The sequence below is a fragment of the Typopeltis vanoorti genome, chromosome 15 (assembly GCF_054136105.1).
Source record: "Typopeltis vanoorti isolate ZY-2024b chromosome 15, IOZ_Tvanoo_1.0, whole genome shotgun sequence".
Taxonomy (NCBI): Eukaryota; Metazoa; Arthropoda; class Arachnida; order Uropygi; family Thelyphonidae; genus Typopeltis; species Typopeltis vanoorti.
In genome coordinates, this window is record NC_143563.1 from 100,659,606 (window position 1) to 100,679,348 (window position 19,743).

A 19,743-nucleotide genomic window follows, 5' to 3' on the forward strand; every position below is an offset into this window, starting at 1 on the left:
ATATATATGGAACTACAGGTTAGTGTGTGGAATATGACTTGGGTGTTAGCAGATAGAATTGAAGTTCAGAGGGCACATTGCTAAGGTGTCCAAGATAGCTAGCTCATAGAATTACTTGGTTATTTTAGAACATACTAACATGCAGAGATAAAAAAAGTTATTATTCCTCTTTATAAGGCATTGATATGTCCACATCTGGATTACTGTGCTCAGGTCTGGTCACCTGGATTCCTTGGAGATGAGGAAGTGGTATAAAAGATTCAGACATGAGTGACCAAGTTGGTGAGTGGTGTAAGGAATGCTTCATATATAGATAGTTTGTGAATTACAGATGTTGGTTGATAGGCAGAGAAGAGGGGATGAGATAGAAACATTTAAGTTACTAAAAAGGTTTTTCTAAGATTGATACAGGGGAAATATTTCAGCAGTGGGATAGGGGTGGAAAAACAAGAGGTCATCCTTGGAAATTAAGTAAGAGTATAGTTAACAAGAGTGTGAAGACTAGATTTTTTGCTTGGAAAGTGGTGAATGAATGGAAAGAGTTGCCTGACTCAGTTGTGAGTGCTTCGTCTGTAAATGGGTTCAAGAAGAGGTATGAAATTTTTTTGTAATTTGGATCTCCTGCTGAATTTCGAATAGCAGACATCAAGAAATTATCATTGTTTTACTTTAATAGGCAAACTGTATAATAACATTGTCCTCCTCACCTGCGAGTTTATTTTACTTTGCTCTACTGTGTAAAGGAGATGGCAGGTCCAGTTTTAACCAGCAGTTTGAAATGCGTGCACGCATGTGCTTCCATTTAGTTAGCAACAGGTGTTACATTGTTTTGGGTTTTATTGTGGAAAGTAGAATGGGAATGTGGTTCTTTCTATAGAGGTGAGTATTTAAAAAAAAAAAAAAAAAGTTAAAGGAACAGAATTGGAGACCTATAGATTTATTTGAAAGTACAGTGTGCCCATTAAGTAATGAAACAGCAATGATTATATCAAAATAAAGAACTACAGTAGCGAACAAATTAATCAGACACTCTCATTTTAAAGAAAAATTTTAATTTTGCAAGAAACTAAGTATAAAAATTAAACTCCAACTTTATCTAACAATTTGTGCTCCTGTGTTCCTAATAAGTTCATTAATTCGCTTAGGCATGGACTCTACTAGAATGCATTTTTCTTATTTCTGCATTTGAAACCATAGTTTTATAATAGATTGTATTAAGTTATCCTTTGTATCACAATTTAATTTTACATTTCTCTTTTTCACTTATGGCCCACAAATTTTCTATTTGGTTAATGTCAGTAGAGTTACCTGGCCACTGAAGCAATAGGCTATTGTGATTTTTGAGGAACTTTTTTTTTTTAAGTGTAGCATGGAGCAAGATCCTACTGGAAGATAAATGGTTTGTCTTTCTGGATCTGTGGGATGCAGGGATACATTTTACCTTGGCACGGAGCCATAAAAACAACTAATAGAAAAGGAAAGGGTGCAAAAGAAATTTTGTACCTCCTGATAAAATTACTCTCAGAGGAATTTTTCTTCAATAATTTTATGTGTTGGTTAATTTTCATCATACTGTTAACAGATACAAGGCAAGGCTGGTTTGTTTAAAAAAAAAGAAAAGAAAAAAAGCTCATTACATAATGGACACACTGCATACAATGAACTTGTAAACGACATTGTCCCAATAATACATCAGTCTGAGACATTCTGATTTTATTATTATTGTTCTGGACCTCCATAGTCATAATACTCATATTGGGAGGCCCATCTTAAACAACATAGTCTATCATACCATTCCTTAAACTTATTTAATGTTTGTGCTCTCACTATCCTATTAGATAATTCAGAGCAGAAGTTGCACCATTGGCCTTGGCAAGGAACCAGAAGGAGCGACTGACATTTGGGAAGGAAGTGAGTTTGCAGCATTTGACCCTTTCCAAGTCTGACTTGGATTTGGTGATGAATCAAGAAAGCATGCCAATAGTTGCAAGCTGCAGAATGGGCAGCTGGAGTTTGGTCTTCAGCCATTTGCAGTAAGCAGAGGTTATTTTTTTATTATTATTATTATTATTTTTATTCAGGCCTCCAAGGAGTCAAACGACTCATAGTCTTGCAGCATTGGCATGCTTTCTTGAGAACCAAGGCTTGGATGGTGACTGAGAATTTGGAGTGGAATAAAGGATGAAAGCCTTTATTCCCATGAGGATGATTTCTGTTATTTGGTCTGAGCAGGTGTTTGGAGAACTGAAGCAGTAGTCAGACCATGGGAAGTAGGAATAAAAGTCAGAGGTCCTCCCAGTTGGTACCCTTGTAATGCCAAAGGACGTGAGACTGAACAGATGAACAATGGTATTTCTGAGACTAGATTTCCATGAGGTTGTGGGTCAAGTCTCCAAGAGAAGAACCAACAAACACAGTATACCTAGCAGGAGAACTTGTGAACTTTTTAGGAAGAGGTCAAGCATGTTAACAAATTGAAGAGATTGTCAGGCATTTTGGTAAAAAGATTGATGATCTGAGATAGCTCATTGCTGATGGCAAACACTTCCGCATTCAGTAAAGCTGGAGAAGGGGAGCCAATGTGAATTGTGGACATCGAAGTCCCCAAGAAGGATGACCTCACTATTAGGGTATTTAGACTGCAGAAAATCTAGCTTTAGAGACAAATGGTTGAAGAGGTCAGAGCAGTGACGTAGTTTCGAGAGCGATAGAAAGAGCATATAAAAAGGGCAGGTTGGTTTGGTAGAGAAATTTTGAACCAAAGCAGATCAAACAGTGGGAATTGATCTGCTTTGGCTCAAAATTTGAATGCTTCGTCTGACTGTGACTGAGTTTAAGGAGAGGTGGGGTAGGTATTGTGTGAATAATGGTTAGTGTCGGTATAGGGTCTCCAGTGATGAGTCTTCTGACTCCATGGAGACACCCATATATAATAATAATTCTCTTATTATTGTATTTGCATCTTCTATATTCATCTTTTCTTTATTATATTTCTCTTGTATTATTTATGAGGTTAAAATAAGTGAATATAATATATGAGATTTAAAATTTGGAGAAACTAATACTCTTAAGTACTCTTTTATGATAAATATATTGGGTAAAAAAAATCAAACAGTCCTTTTCCGGTCATATGACAAGATAGGTTCCAGACCGCCATCAGAAAATCACTTCCTCAGCACTTGTAAATACATGCATTCGTTTAATAACTTTTTTAAGCAGTCGTATGTGCATAACTGACATAAATAAAGCATTTAGTTACATCAAATATGTAAACAAATACAGAATAAATTTTGCAAATGAAAAAAAGTTATTCTGAATATCTTGGCTTTAGGGAACACATCAGCCAATTATCATCAATCTACACTGTTAAAAGCTTTTCCATTTCGGCAATAAGATGGCCATTCTTAATGCCAAAATGGAGTATTAACTAGTGTAGCACTTGATGCTTCACTTAACTGTATTTTTATTTTCAAAAACTGTAACAACAGTAGTGTAAAATAAGTTTAGCCTACGACCTATCTCAGTGTTCAATATACCATCGTCACTAAATTTCTCTCTAAAAAAAACAAACAGCTAACTCCTTTTTGTTCCCATATAGGGAGTAGGTTGGCAGTTTAAGCCTTATCTAACTTTTGTAGGCTGAGTGGGCAGTTCAATCTCTACTGGCAGCCAATCAGCAATAGCTGGCCGAAGGCTATCACTAATTAATCTGTATGCAGTGAAGAAGGCAGCTAGCAAGTGCCACCATCTCATGGTAGTGATGATGCCACTGGAAGCAATAGCACTCTTTCTTTGAATTTGATCTTTTTATATTGATCCCACATACTAGAGGTTGCGGAGAAAGAGACAGAGCCTTGTATTCATGATGAATCTTGAAGACAGGGAAGCATCTACCATGACTTGCAGAGAACAACTAGAGAGAAAGCTGGCTACCCAATTAAAGAGTGGTCGGAAGAACTATAAGCACATCAGTGCTGTGTGTGGGATACAGATGACGATCAACAAGTTTATTGATGTTAAAGAGTTGCAGGTTGTAGTTTGGGAATACTTTGTGAGGGAGGCTGTTCTAGAGGAGAGGTGGACGGAATAAAAGAGGAAGAATAGAAGCAGGTTTGGTGTTTTGTAGTTGCATGGTAAAGGGATGCTGAGCAGCTGCTGCTTCTCATGTATTAACAGATGCATCAGGAAACAGGAACGATGGTTACTAATTCACTGAAGCATTGACCATGGAAGACTGTGCCTGTGAGAGAGGTTGAAGTGAATCTGTAAGAGGATCATCTAATTGCTAACCTCTGGAGAATGTCAATGATTTTAAGGGAATTTCAGGCACACCAACATAACTTGTAAGCAGTATTCTAAAAATGGGTGGATTTGGGATTTTTATATAGTACTGATTGTGTGGAATGCCAGGCCTGATCCATCCTCTCTTCTTTTTGCGACATCGATTACGTGCTCAGACATGTAGATCTCTCCTGACCATCCTGTCTGTTTATACATAACAAATGTCACAAGAGCAATGAATCTCATAGATGCCTGGTTTTTTCATGAGGTGATATGGAGGTTTTGGTGGATGTAGGAATCTTGATATTTTTTTGTAAAGGTAATAAACTATTTTTATGTTGTACTCGCGGAGCAATGCATCAACTTTGTCTGTGACATTCTTGATGTAAGACAACGTGATTGCATTCTTGAAATCTTGTTTAAGTAAGGGATGTAGTAAGAAATTTTCTGATCGTCTTGGGTTCAAATCTTAAGTACCAGGTTCTGTTTGAGGTAGTGCAGTTCTTCGTTCCTTTAAATTAACGTGCTTTTGTGTGTAAAACTTATATACCGGTACACCTGATGATGTAAGCCTTACGAATTGAGAAATTTGCTGGGTTGTGGTCTCAATACTGAAAACTTCACACAGGAGAGCAGTTCTCTGTTGGCCTTTATGAAATCGGCTGTGGATTTGCTGATGGCTGATTTACATATGTTGCATACTTTGGTATAGGCAAAATATGAAGCTGGAGTTCATGTTAGCCACATGTGGTAAGCTGATATTTGTTTGACTGCTTTTATACATTTTTGGTTAAACGGGCTTGGAAAGCAGATGATTATGGGTTGAATGAGGTGTGTGTGTGTGGGGGGGGGGGGTGAATGAAGGTTCAAAGCCATTAAGTATGAAGTTAAATTGTAATTATTCTCACTGGTTAATTAAGATTTAATTAACCAGTGAGAATAATTTCTGTGACTTGTTCAAGGCAGGTTGGGATCAGTTGAGTGGAACGAATGTTAGACCAAGGCAAGAAGTAGAAATTCCACAGGCCATTCTAGTTGCCTCCTTTGTAGTGCCAGAAGACGTGAGACTGGGGGTGATTAAAGGAAGGATGTTCTGGGAGAGAGAGAAAGAGAAAAGAAACTCTTGATTATGGTCTCAGTCTGATAGGACAGGTGACCTCTACAGTGTACCTGGAAGGAGAACTGGTCAAAAAGAGATCAAGAGTAATTGGAGAGCGATGCAGGTAATCAGGAATTCAAATGGGTAGATTTGTGATTTGATTTGATATGATTTGTCTTAGGTCATTACTTATAGCAAAGATTTCGTTTCTCATTCTCCTTGGTTAGTGGTATTGATTTAATTTGTGGTTTTATGGTGCAAGGACAGCAAAGGTCATACTTCACTGTGGTGTTGGAGCAGGAGATCCAATTGGAATTATGGATGTTGAAATCACCCAAGAAGACAACCTCACTATTTGGATACAGATTGCAGGTGGTTGAGTTTCATGGAGACCAATAACTGCAACAAATTAATTTTCCTAAATTGGGTAAGTTAACCTTGAGCTGGAGAAGGTCAAAAGCAGGGGATTCTTAATTAGCCATTCAGTGGCATGGCGGAAAGAAATGAAACTAGAAATGGTGTGATGCAGAAATTGAAAGTGAAAAAAAATTGAAAGAATGAATGGTGGCGAAAGTTGGACACATGTTGGACTGAAAGTATGGAAACAAAGAAAGTTGAATGAGAGTGAAAGTGAGAAGAATGATAGCGAAAGTTGGACGCATGTTAGACCGAAAGTACAGAAACAAAGAACGATGAATGAGAGTGAAAGTGAGAAGGGGGGGGTCGAGAGATAGAAAGGTTGAATGATAGAGAGAATGAATTGGATTAGATGAGGCAAGAAATGAAATGGATGTGGAATGAAATTAAGAGATTCAGGTCAAAACTATTAAAATAAATCATGACGGCATGAAAGAGTTAGCGAAAGATGAGCAAGTGGTGTTGTATGGCGACTCCATTATTAAAGGTATACTAGAGGATAGAATGAGGCATTGGATATGAGGCGGGAGCAAGCAAAAGAGTTAATAGTATCGGTACAAATGATTTGAGAGAGGACAAAGAGCGTGTCAGAATGGATATCAGGAAGCTGCTTGGAAAGATAAAAGAGAATAGTGTGACAGGAAGGGTAGTCAGTGTGTTGCCTAGATATGACTGTGGTGAAATGAGGTGGAAAGCAAGGATTATGAATGATATGCTGGCTGAAATGTGTGAGGAGATGGGAGTACAGTTTGTTAATGTGTGGAATGAGTTTGAGGAATGAAGTGAGCTGTATGGGAGCTATGGACTACATTTGAGTGATTATGGTGTGAGTCACTTGGAGAGACTGCTGTTGGAAGGTAGAGAAGTGAATAGAGAGAATGAATCAGATCGAGAGGGGAGTGATGTGGAAGAGCAGGAGACTAAGACAGGAGAGATTGAAGAGGTGGATATGAATGGGGAAGTGAGTGGTATGCGTATAGAGAATGGGTGTGCAAGAGGAGCAGGGAAACAGGGAGGCTCAGGTTGGACAGGGGTACACAGCGTGAGAAAGGTGGATGCTCCAAGAGGAGGTGAGAGCATGTGTAGGCAGGAAAGGAATGGGATGACCAGGGATCAAGAGGAAACAGTTGGAATTGAAAAGGGTTGTAAAATGAAGATGCAGAGGGAAATGGCCCCAGTCGAGCATGGAGAGATCACATCGAGTGAGTGGTATCAGTGGAACTAGCTGTAGATCCAGAAATGAGCTGTTGTGTTTGTATACAAATGCTAGAAGTATAAGAAACAAGGCAGATGAAATGGTTGCACTAATTGCGTCTGTTCACCCAATGATTGTCAGAATAAGTGAGACAGTGTTGGAAGAGGATGACATCCTGACAGGAATAGAGATGGAAGGGTATGATGTGTTTTGTGATGATAGAAGGGGTAAAAAGGGAGGGGGAGTGATATTGATGATAGAGAAACAGTTATTTCCATACAAAGTAGAGATGAAGACGGTTATAGTGCCAGTGGTTTTGAGGCAGTATAGTTTAGATAGAGGTCAGTGGAATCAAATACTTAGTGGGATGTTGTTATAGACCGGGTAGTGTGGATGGTGGTGATAGTGAAATGTATATTCAAATTAGCCAAGCAAATAAGAAAATGGTGATCATTATGGGTGATTTTAATTATGGTAATATAGACTGGAATGATGAGATAGCAACTGGAAGTAAAGAAAATGAGTTTCTTGAGTTTTTGAGGGATAACTATCTCAGACGGTATGTAACAGAGGGCACACGAGGATTAAGGGTCTTGGATTTGGTTATCTCATCAGAGGATGTAATTATAAATGAGGTGTCAAATCATCCACCAATTGGTGAGAGAGTGACCATGAGGTGATTACCTGGGTGGTTGCCAGCAGTGCGAAGACCCCCCCCCTGTGAGAAAAGGGCATATGTGGAACTACAAGGGGGGGGGGTGATTATGAAGAGCTCAGGAGACAGCTTGTGGATTTTGCTTGGAATGAGGAGTTAACTGGAAAAGAGATCAATGCAGCTTGGGGGATTTTCAAAAACTATCTAGTAGATGCAATGTCTAAATGTATTCCAAGGGTGAGAAGGTTAAATAAGGTAGGTGTGAGATGGATGAATAAAGAGATTAAGCATGCGATACAGAGATAAAGGGCATTGTGGAGGCAGCATAAGAGAAGTGGAAATAACCAATTTCATGAGGTCTACAAAGACTAGGCAAGGAGGGTGACTTGGTTGGTGAGAGTAGCTAAAGAGAGAGGTATGAACAGCAGTTAGCTAAAGAAGCCAAAAAGAATCCTAGGGAGTTCTTTCGATATGTAGCCAGCAAAAGAAAGAATGATTATGGAAGGATGACATTGATTGGAGAAAATGGTATAAAGACAGCTGTTGCAGAATGTGTGATGGAGATACTTAATGAGCAGTTCATAAAGATCTTTCAATCTTGTGAATGTGACTTCATGGAGAGATTGAGAACAGTTGATGATGGGGAGGAGAGACTGTAAGTGAGCAAGAGGTGTTTGGGGAGTTGAGTAAACTAGATGTAAATAAGGCTGTGGGACTTGATAATATATCACTGCATATTTTGAAGGAATGTGCCAGAGAGTTGACACCTGCCATGACATATTTTTTTAATATGAGTCTTGTACTTGGTCAAGTTCCTAAGGAGTGGAAGGAGGACAAGATTGTGCCACTTCATAAAGGAGGTGATCGAACTCAAGCATCAAACTATACGCCTATCTGTGTGTCAGGTGTTGTGGTTAAGTTGTTGGAGAAGCTTGTGAAAACTAGGATCCAGAGTTGGGTTGACAACAATGGTATTATCTTTCATGGACAGCATGGATTTGCTAAAGGGAGTTTATGTTTTAGTAATCTACTTATTACAATAAAGTGACTGCTTCCTTGGACAGAGGAGAAGGACACAGTAATATACTTGGATTTCGCAAAGGCTTTTGATAGAGTACCTCATGATAAGTTGACAGTCAAACTAGAGCAGATGGGGGTTTGATATTAGATTAGTGCATTAGATTGGAGACTGGCTATCTGAAAGGTATCAACAAGTTGTGTATGGGGGTGTGATATCCAGGAAAAGGAACATCACTTGTGGAGTGCCTCAGGGGTCTGTTTTAGGGCCATTACTGTTTAACTTGCATATTAATGATATTGGTGAAGATTTGGATGGAGAATTTGATCAGTTGTTTGCAGATGATGCAAAGTTGGGATGAACCATAAAGAGTAGTGAAGATGTTGTGGCCTTACAAGAAGACTTGAATAAATTGAGTGATTGGGCATGGGGATGCGAGTTGAATGTTGCAAAATGTAAGATTTTAAAATTTGGAAAACAAAGATGGGATGCAGAATTTATGCTTGGTGAGAATATATTGTTGGAGGTAGAGGAAATAAGAGATCTGGGGGTGATAGTGGATAAGGATCTAAAATTTAGGGGACAAATTGCCAAAATTGTGAAGACAACACAAAGGCTTCTGGGAATGATGCGGAGGACTTGCCTGAGAGTGTGGTGTCTGCGAGGAGTTTGAGTGTGTTTAAGACATGGTATGATGAGATGTGTGTGTGTGTGATTTAAAAAAAAAAAAAAAAAAAAAAAAAGACCTCCAGATGAGTCTTTGATTCCATGAGGTTTTGGGGTAATAATAATAATAATATAACAGATTTCAAAGGCACAGGTGCCATTCTTATGGTGAAAAGAATCTTGAAGTATGTAGGTTGGGCACTGGATGTGTGCAGTAGGTGATGTAGTTGCTATCTAGGTTTCTGTATGGAATTAGATGTCTGGTCAGGAATACTGTAAGTGATGTTGAATGTCACTTATGTTTGTGTTGATGCCATGGATGTTAAAGTGAGTTTTTAGAGAAGAGATTATGGCATAGTTTGTATTTAATCTACTTGTGATGTGCTTTTTTTGATGTGCTTAATTTGAAAAATTTGCTTTTCTTCAATATTACTACTATTATTGTTTGTTGAGAGTCTTCATAAGTTTGATAAGTTTTATAATGTGTGATAAGTTTGAATCTCAGAAAAATATTCAGGTATTTTTTGAAACTGCTGAAATAGTTGGGTCTCTTGGTAAATGGTGAGATAGTTGTAATTTTGTATTTGGAATGAGTAACAAGAGAAAGCTAAGAGTTTTAGAAGGATGAGGTAGGCTGCTGATTATGTGACATTTAAATCTCTAATGCTACAAGGTTTGACCAGGAAATTGGATATTGGACCTAATCTCCGGAAAAGGGAGCACTGACATGTAGGTATTTGATCTAAAGGCTTCTAGTAATCATTTCTTAGAGATGGTTCTTTTTTCAATTTAGAAATGGCTTAGAAATTACCAAATTTGACAAGGAGTGATTGTAAAAAGGTTATTGTTACAGTTGAACAAGCAATTGACAGCAACTGAAGAGAATCTGAATGTTATTCATTCACATGACAAGGAGTTTCCAGTTGAAACAGTTAATTCTTCAAAGGATTCTAAACCTACCGAAAAACTAGAAACTACTGATATTTCCGCATGTGTCTTAATAAAAAAAGAAATATCAAGTCTAAGAGGAGAATTCTAACTGAGAAGAAAGAATGCATGCAACTAACAGACCTAATACATTGGCCTCACAGCCAGACTTTCTGCTGTAATTCCAAACATTTATCCAGAAGAGTGTACATTATTAGTCTTAATACATTGGCCTCATAGTTTTGGATAATACAGTAACCATAGTTGTTTCATCTATAATTACAAACCAGCTGGTTTTTGAACTAGTGGGAAAATTGAAAAGGGGTCTGCATAAGTAATGATATTGGTAATATATTACTAATAACATAACTTGTTAAAATAATTAACATCACGGCTCAGGAATATTATTCGTGAATGTTCGTAATATATTTGCTTTTTTTTTTTATTTGTTTAATCTTTCATTTTGTATAAAGAATGCAATGTCCACCTACACTACTGTTCTGGAATGGCAGAACCATGCCACTGATACATATTACCAGATCCAATGGGGAAAGAATCTTCCTCTTATGCAAAAACAGATTTAAATCCGAGACTACAGTGGTATCTACCACAGCACTACATTTCACAGACTTTATTATTATTATTATTATTATTCAGGCCTCCATGGAGTCGAAAGACTCATCGTGGGAGGTCCTTCCTAAGAACATAAAGTCTGTCAAGACTCATCGAGGGGAGATCCCCCCCCCTAAGAAACACAAAGTCTATCATACCACTCCTTAAACTCATTGACCGTTTCGCTTTCACCACTCCATCAGGCAATGCATTCCACGGTTCAGCCGCCCTCCATGCAAAGAAACCACTCCTCACCCTCTTGCTCACAGTTTCCTTTCGTAACTTCCAGGGATGGCCTCTTGTCATCACTCCTTCCCGCTGTTCAACCAAGTGAAAAAACTCCCCAGTGTCAAACCTGTAACCACCTCTCAACAGTTTAAAAGTCTCAATCATATCACCTTTCCTTCTTCAATCCACCAAACTCTGCGGTCCACATTCCCTCAGCTGATCCTTGTAACTATCCTTGTACAGTCCTGAAACCATCTTTATCATCCGTCTTTGTATCCTTTCTACATTTAATTTATCCCCTTCAAATCCTGGAGACCAAATCTGAGAACAATAGTCCAAGTGTGGTCTGATCATAGACTTATACAACGGAATGATAACTCTCTTATCTCTGCAGGTCAGTGTCCTTCTCATAATTGCAGCAATCCTTTGTGTTATCTTCACCACCTTTGCAATATGTCTCCTAAACTTCAGGTTTCTATCAATCATCAACCCCAGATCTCTTGTCTCCTCTACTTCCTCCAGCATAACTCCCCCCATAGAGTATGCTGCATCCTATCGATGTTTCCCAAACCTCAAGACCTTACATTTTGCTGCATTAAACTGATACCTCAATTCATTTGTCCATCTATCTAGCTTATTCAAATCCTCTTGCAGGGCTACCACATCTGCACTATTACTAATAATCCTTCCTAGCTTCGCATCATTCGCAAACAACTGAATATCCCCTTGCAATCCACTGGCAATGTCATTGATATAAAGGTTAAACAATATAGGTCCTAGTACTGAGCCCTGTGGGATTCCAATTGTAACCCTCTGCCTCCTTGAAACTGCTCCGCCATACACAACTCTCTGATACCTATCACACAGACAATCCTGAATCCAGTTGACCGATCTGACATTCAGACCCATGCGCTGCAACTTAAATATCAGCTTATCATGTGGCAACCTGTCAAATGCCTTTGCTAAGTCTAAGAAAATTGCAGTATATGCCTTTCCCTCATCTAATGTTCTTGTAACTTTATTATAAAAGGCTAGCATATTGCTAAAACAGGAGCGCCCTTTCACAAATCCATGTTGATTCTCACAGATAACATTACCCTCATCTGCCCAATGTTGTATACGGTCCCTCACTACTTTCTCCAAGATCTTAACAACTACTAATTACACACAGACTGGCCTATAATTAGACACTTCCAGTCTGTTACCACCCTTATGCAATGGCACTATCTTACCTTCCTTCCATTCCCTGGGCACCTTTGCCAAAGCCAGACTTTCAATGAAAAACCAGGTTAAAGGCACTGTCAGTTCCCTGGCACATTCTCTCAAAACTATTGGTGAAATACCATCCAGTCCCAAAGCTTTACTGACATCCAGAGTACTCAGTATCTGAAACACACTCTCCTCCTGTACCTCCAGACCTCGTACCAGTCCTATCCCTCTAGCATTAAAACTGACTCATCTAGGATGAAATACTCCAATAAAGTGTTCATTGAACAATTCCATATGTCCTCTGCATCATTCACTCTATTCCCATTTTTATCCCACAATATCATTCTTCCACAGTCATTTCTCCTCCTACTGGCCACATAGCTAAAAAATTCCCTAGGATTTTCTTTGGATCTTAGGGCCAATCTCCTCTCATATTCCAGTTTCGCTTTCCATACCACACTAGTCACTCTTCTGGCCTGTGTCTTATATACTTTATGCATCCACTCTTCACCTGCCTCTTTATATCTCTTCCATAGCCTCTTTTTCGCATGCAATTCCTGTTTAATATTGTTTGTCATCCATTTTACTCAAAATTGTGCCCTCTTCTTGACTCGTGGTATACAACTTACCATTGCTGATAACAAATATTCTTTCACAATTTCCCACGCACTAATGATATCCCGGCCTTCCAATTCCTCCCTCCATGAAACTTCCCCAAGTTGACGTCTAAGACTATTATAATCACCTGCTTTATAATTCCACATAAGTTTCCGTCTCTTTGATACTCCTGCATGTCTATTCATTTTCCAAGTCAAAACCATATGCTCACTCTCTCCAACTGGTGGGAGAGATGTCATCTCAGTTATTATCAACTCTTCTGATGCTATAACCAAATCCAAAACTGTTGAACCTCTTGTTCCCTCTGTTACATGTTGCCTAAGACATTTGTCCCTCAAGAATTCTAGAAATTCCATTCCCCTATTGCTACATGCATCTTCCTCTCTCCAATTTATACTACTGTGGTTAAAATCCCCCATAACAATCATTCTTCTTGCACTTGTCAAACTTAGCTGTCTAAACATCTCCTGGTCCCCATTCTCTGTGCTGCTGGGTCTGTAGCAACACCCCACTAAATATCCTGTCTTGCCTACCTCTGCCTCACACCATATGCTCTCAAAATCATTTGTCTCACTTTCTTCCAAAGCCTCCACTCTTAGAGGACATAGGTCATCACTTATCATAAGCAGTACCACACCACCATGCTTTCCCCTCCTATCCTGATGAAAAATGCTATACCCAGCGACTTCTATTCCTGTTATTATATCTCCTTCTGTCAACCACGTCTCAGTGATCCCAATAATTTTTGGCCAGGCTGATGCTATCTGCGAAACCAATTCCTCTCCCTTATTCCAGATACTCCTGGCATTAGTATAAAACATATAAATGCCATTGCTTCTATAAATTTGGTTGCAGCACATTAACAGAAAACTGGGAAACCATTTTGAGACCTTCAGGCAAGATTCACTGCATCAATAGAGGACACCAGTTATGACTGTAGGAGCCCAACTTTTATCGTCAGTTTGGCTTCCTCCTTGTACACTGACATTATTAAGAGAGACCTCCAGTGAGTCAGGGACTCATTGAGGGAGGCTACATGCAACAGTCATCACACTTATTCATGAATTCATTCATACTGCTTGCACTCACAACATCCAATGACAAACCATTCCAATCATGCACTACTCTGAGAGAAAAATCTAGCCCTCACCCACTTCTTAGCAGCATTATTCTCAGTTTCCAAGGATACAACCTTGTCCCTTTCCCCCACCCTCCATAAATTGAAAAATTCCATCAACAGAAATTTGTATAACCTTTCAGAAGTTTTAAGTCTCAATCATATCGTCTCTGTCTCCTGTTTGCTAGTGTCTGCACTCTACAAATTCTCAATAAGTTTTCATAATCAGTAGTCCACAATCCTGGTATCATTTTTAACACTTGCTCCAATATCAGAATCACAATGGGAACCAGGAGACCAGACCTGCACACAATAGTCCAGGTGTGGTCTTATCAAGGCTTTGTAAAGAGGAAAAATGACATCCCCATTTTTATATATGAACATTCGTTTCAACATTGCAATTATCTTTTGAGTTCTATTTGCAATTTTTGCTACATGGCCTCAAAACTTCAACTTCCTATCTATTAACACTCCAAGATCCCTAGCCTCAGCTTCTTCTAGCATAATCCCACACATATAATACAACATTGGATATCTAATCAAGTCGAAGTAAATGACTTTACATTTTTGAAAATTATGGAGACAACTACCGTGTTTGAGTAAAACTTTAGTTTAATATAAACCACAATCTACACTCTTCTTAAAAAATCTACTTAAGGACAAATAAATGCCTTTATATTTACTGGCAGTGAACTGATATCCATTTTCCCATGCCCACAATTCCAACCTAATCACATCATTCTGCAGGTACTGAATATCAGCAACATCCTTGACTACCCTACCTATCTTTGCATCATCAGCAAATCCTGCTTGTCAAATCCTTCCCAATATCATTAATGTACAGATGGTATAACAGTCGAACAAGCACTGGACCTTGTAGTACACCACTGGTTGGCTTAAATCTTGCTGACTCACATCCCCATATACCACTTTTTGATATGTCAGTCAGTCAGTCAGCCATCCTCTTATCCATGCTAATATTCTATAACCTAAACCCATATTCTCCGATTCATACAACAGTACTATGCTGTATTCTATAAAAAGCCTTAGCAAAATCCTGAGGTATCATGGTGTATCCATTCCCCATGTCTAGTTCAATGGTACCATTGTTATAGAATGTGAGCAAGTTGCTAAAACATGAGCTTCTGTTAGTAAACCCATGTTGCTCACTGCAAAGTTGATTCACTGTCAACCCATTTCTGAATGCAAGCCCTAACCAATTATCCAAAATCTTCACCATCACTCCTGAGATACTAATTGGTCGATAGTTGAATGCATCGGTCTTTGCACCACCTTTGTGCACTGGAATTACCATACATTCTTTCCATTCCTGCAGAATCTTCCCTGTTCTGAGACTTGTATTAAACAGCCTGGTCAAAGGAATAGACAGTTCAGCTGAATACACTTTTTGCATTTGTGGTGATATCCCATCAGTCCCTATTGCAAAATTCTTATTCAATTTATGCAACAGCTCTAATGCCTCATATAACTGAGTTTCTTCATCCAGTGAAGAGGTAGCAGTGACGTCAATGTCATGTACACCCTGCTGATAGCTTTTAATAAAATAGAACTCATTAGTTGAACAACCTCTTCTGCATCTGTAATTTCCATGCCATCTGCATTTAGAAGAGTTATTCTTCTAAATCGCATTGAATTGTTTGCCACAATAGCCCTTCTTCTTAATTCATTTTTATCATAGTGAGGTAAAATACGATTTTCACTTTCTTTCTCACCCTTCACTCTTGCCTCTTCCAACGACCATTTCATGTTTTCTCTCATAGTGAACTTATCATTCGTTAGTACCTACTACAATTACGATTTCGTGTACTTTTCTTTTCTGTTTTTGAATTGCTTCCTTTATATTCCACATTTTCCATCTGGGAAAACTCAGTTATAACTTGCTCATCAATAGCATGTTTCATTATAGTCGCCATACCAAATAAAACATTATTTTTGCAAACAACGCCACTTATCTGATTTCCGTTGCTTCCTGATTTACCTGTTTCCATGCTTTGTTGTTTCTTATTTGCTGCTTATTTTTCTTTTTCTCACTGTGCTCATTGAAATGCTTCTAGACTTTTTGTAATTCCCGTGTGGTCTCTCTCATGATCTGCTTTAATTTTGCAGATGAATTAATTTTCAACAACCTCCTCCACATCTCCAATAACTTTGTTAGTGAGCCTTCTGGTTCTCGTCTGCAGTGCCCTTCTTAGGATTATGTTTCTAGTGCGTTTCTGGTGCCATTTTAAACTTATACTTATTATTGAAATATCTTAATAAAAATATATAAAATATTAAAACACTAAAATCTACACTAATATAGTATAAAACACTGATTTTCTAAGGGAGAAACACAATGAAACAGACAAACATGACCAATTTTACATGAGTCAAATTCACTGACCAACCACAATGTATCCTTGAACAAATCTCCCTAATAATAATGACATACATGTGCTTAGTATATTTTAAATTAAAGATGCCAAGAAATTATATTATTGATTAATCCTTTATCAAAGTATAAGCAAAGTGTGTGTGTGAAGCATCTTAACAACCAAGTTACTTGCATGTAGAAGCTAATGATCTCACATTAATTGCTTAGTATTCCATAATGCAAAGCACACTTCCTTTTTTGTGTGTATAATGCTAAGCATTATGGGAACCAGTAATTGAAAAATTTCTGTTAATTCACTTATTTACAAAATTAAAAAGAAACTAAAATATTTATTTACATTTCTTTACAAAAGATTTGTTTAAAAATATGCTTAACTTATTAATGTCAAGTTATCAGCTTGTATATACAGGTAGCTTAGTTGCGAAGATACTTCATGTGCAAATTTTTGTTTGGTTACACTTAAAAGATATTTCTTGACATCTTTAATAATTTTATTTTATAATCGAATGGGAAAAAACAAAAAACAAAAAAAAACCTTTCAACACTTTGTATATTTGTTTGTACCTAAAAGGATGCGTTCATGACTAAGGAAAAATATTAGTTTAGTAATCTAATTAGCTAAATAAATTTAATTAGCTTTAGACTGTTCTCAACCCGAAACAGTATACTTCAGATATCAGTGTACCCCTTCTTAAATATTCATTATTTCCCAAGTACCCACTTATCAAAATAATAATAAATAAATATTTCATTGTAAATGTCTATTTTATTTGAAGATGTACATGTAAACAAAAAAATCTTTATTTTAATAGAACAAGATATTATAAAGATGCTATAAATTTTTACCTAATTTAAATAATTTATCATCAATGAGAGGGATACAATATCAACGTTTTCTTGTTGCTTACAGCTACTTGTATCTGCTATACTGCTCTGTTTTGTGCATTTTATAAATCCAGTCTTTAACCAATGATCCATACTTAAGAATTTGAAAGCTAAAAAAATTACCATATTTACTCAAATATTACTCGCATTTTTTCCCCCAAACTTAAAGCAAAAAAATCGTGGTGCAAGATATATGCAGGGATTTTCTCAAACTACAGTTTTCAGAAAAAAACTAAAAATGGGTATGACTTACCAAGAAGCTCCTATTCGCCATCACTACTTCTGGCCTCAAGAGCTGTTTCCTTGTGTTCATCATCAAGGTCATCTACCAAAATAACATCATCTTCTTTCCCATTATTTCAAGCAAAAATTACCAGTAATTTACAAGACTCAAATATTTACTCAAATATTACTTGCATTTTTTCCCCCAAACTCAAAGCAAAAAAATTGCAAGATATATGTGGGGATTTTCAGAAACTACAGTTTCCAGAAAAAAACTGAAAACGGATATGACTTACCAAGAAGCTCCTATTCGCCATCGCTACTTCTGGCCTCGAGAGTGGTTTCCTTGTGTTCATCATCAAGGTCATCTACCCAAATAACATCATCTTCTTTCCCATTATTTCAAGCAAAAATTACCAGTAATTTACAAGACTTGAGATACTTAATGAACAATCCTTCACAAATGACTAATGAAAAATGAAAGCAGGGCGTAAAACAAACAGCAATGTTGTAGGCCAGTAAAGATGGAGCAGCTATGACGACGTGCATATGATTCCTGCGGTATTAATAAAAGCAAGCCGACAATTGAGTTGACTCGCATTTCAACAATTGAGCTGAAATGCTAATTGTCTTTAACTGTATTGCATAATATCTGAAACACATTCACTATATATTTCTTAGTTTTAACACATTCATGACGGGGTGGTGTCAAACAAAACCATACGTTGCATTGGCAACATATGATTTTGCTTTTGTCTATACAGCAGTTTTTGTGGAATGGGACATGTGATTCATTAATTAGTGCCGTTTTTATCCTAGTGGTCTCTAATTGCACTATTTGTTGAGAAATATATTACACAGCCTGCAAATGTCTTTGTATGTTATTCAGAGACATAATAAAACTAATTGTTTTTTGTGCATCTGCAGTATAGTAGCTGTTGCGGAGGGCATGTTTGCCGCAGGGAGTGAGTTACTATCACCACAACGTTCATGTCGTGGCGATACTAACTCATAATTTGAGTAGAAGAATTCATATGTAATATAATTTAATTTTTTTTCCCCTCGATATGTATAATTTATTAAGAAATATATACATTTCAATTAATTTTTTTTTCTTAGTAAAGATTCCATGCGTTAATGATGCATAGCCAAAAATTGCCACATACCCCCTGAAGACCTTTAACTTACCCCAGGGGGTATGCATACCACACTTTAAGAAACACTACTATATGCCATAAGCTCCTTTTTTGGGAGGGTGGGGGAGGAGAATACTGTGAATTAAACTTGCCTTTACCAATTTTATTCAGCTCATTACGAAAGAAAGAAATAAAAAAAGCCAGACTGGAATGTTAACAAATATCAAAGTAAATGTCATGTATTAACTTCTATGCAATGTTGTCTTTTATTGAAATGATAGTTATTAATCCTGTTTTTTTATATATATTATTAGCTTCCAGAATTAAAGAACAACAAGACAGGAAATCCTATCAAAATGTTCTTGCTGAAAAATATTGGTATCTCATTTGGAATTATGATAATGATTGTCATAGCTGTCTACGAAGACCATTTTCACATATAAGTTATGAAGACTTTAAATTGAATGGTATTGTTATCCTAATCTTTTGAGTGACATTCTCAAATGCAACTGCAATTCATTCTTATACTAGGCAAGTCATTCATCAAAGGTGTTATAACTATAATAGGACTATTCATATAATCCATTTGAAACATACAAGCAACAGTGCTTTTTCCTAGAAACTTTTTTTCTCTACACCACAGTTGATACTGCCATATGTATATATTCACACCATAATATTAACGAGGGAAACTTTATGTATTATATATATTTCTTAATATCAGAACATGTAATACATCTGAACATTCAGTGGGCATTGAACACTGATAAGTTAAGCATATTTTTAATGACTCTTTTGTGTCTAAAGAAATGTAAATAAATATTTTCAAGGTTACATTTTTCAACTTACTTAGTGGATGCAGTTCCACTGCATTCACTTGTGGTATATATATCTTTCTTAATATATAACTATATTTTATATAATATATAACTAGATCCTTTAAGTCCCTCGGTATGGAGCACTTGTTTATAATGGAGAATTATGATGCTATTCCTTTCCATTCTAGTTCTATACTTTCTAACCATATTCATTCTAAGTTAAATTAAGGGGATAATAAATCCCT

At 37.2% G+C, this 19,743-nt stretch overlaps 1 protein-coding gene across 1 annotated transcript in view; it reads left to right on the top strand.

The window, feature by feature from the left end:
- Positions 1–19,514, top strand: part of LOC150099030 (metal cation symporter ZIP14-like) — a 281,749-nt gene extending 262,235 nt beyond the window's left edge. The window contains exon 13 of the mRNA XM_090405794.1: positions 18,995–19,514. Coding sequence (XP_090261920.1) covers positions 18,995–19,123 — 129 coding nt within the window. The 3' untranslated portion in view covers positions 19,124–19,514. The remainder of the gene's footprint in view (positions 1–18,994) is intronic.
- The last annotated feature ends 229 nt before the right edge of the window (positions 19,515–19,743 follow it).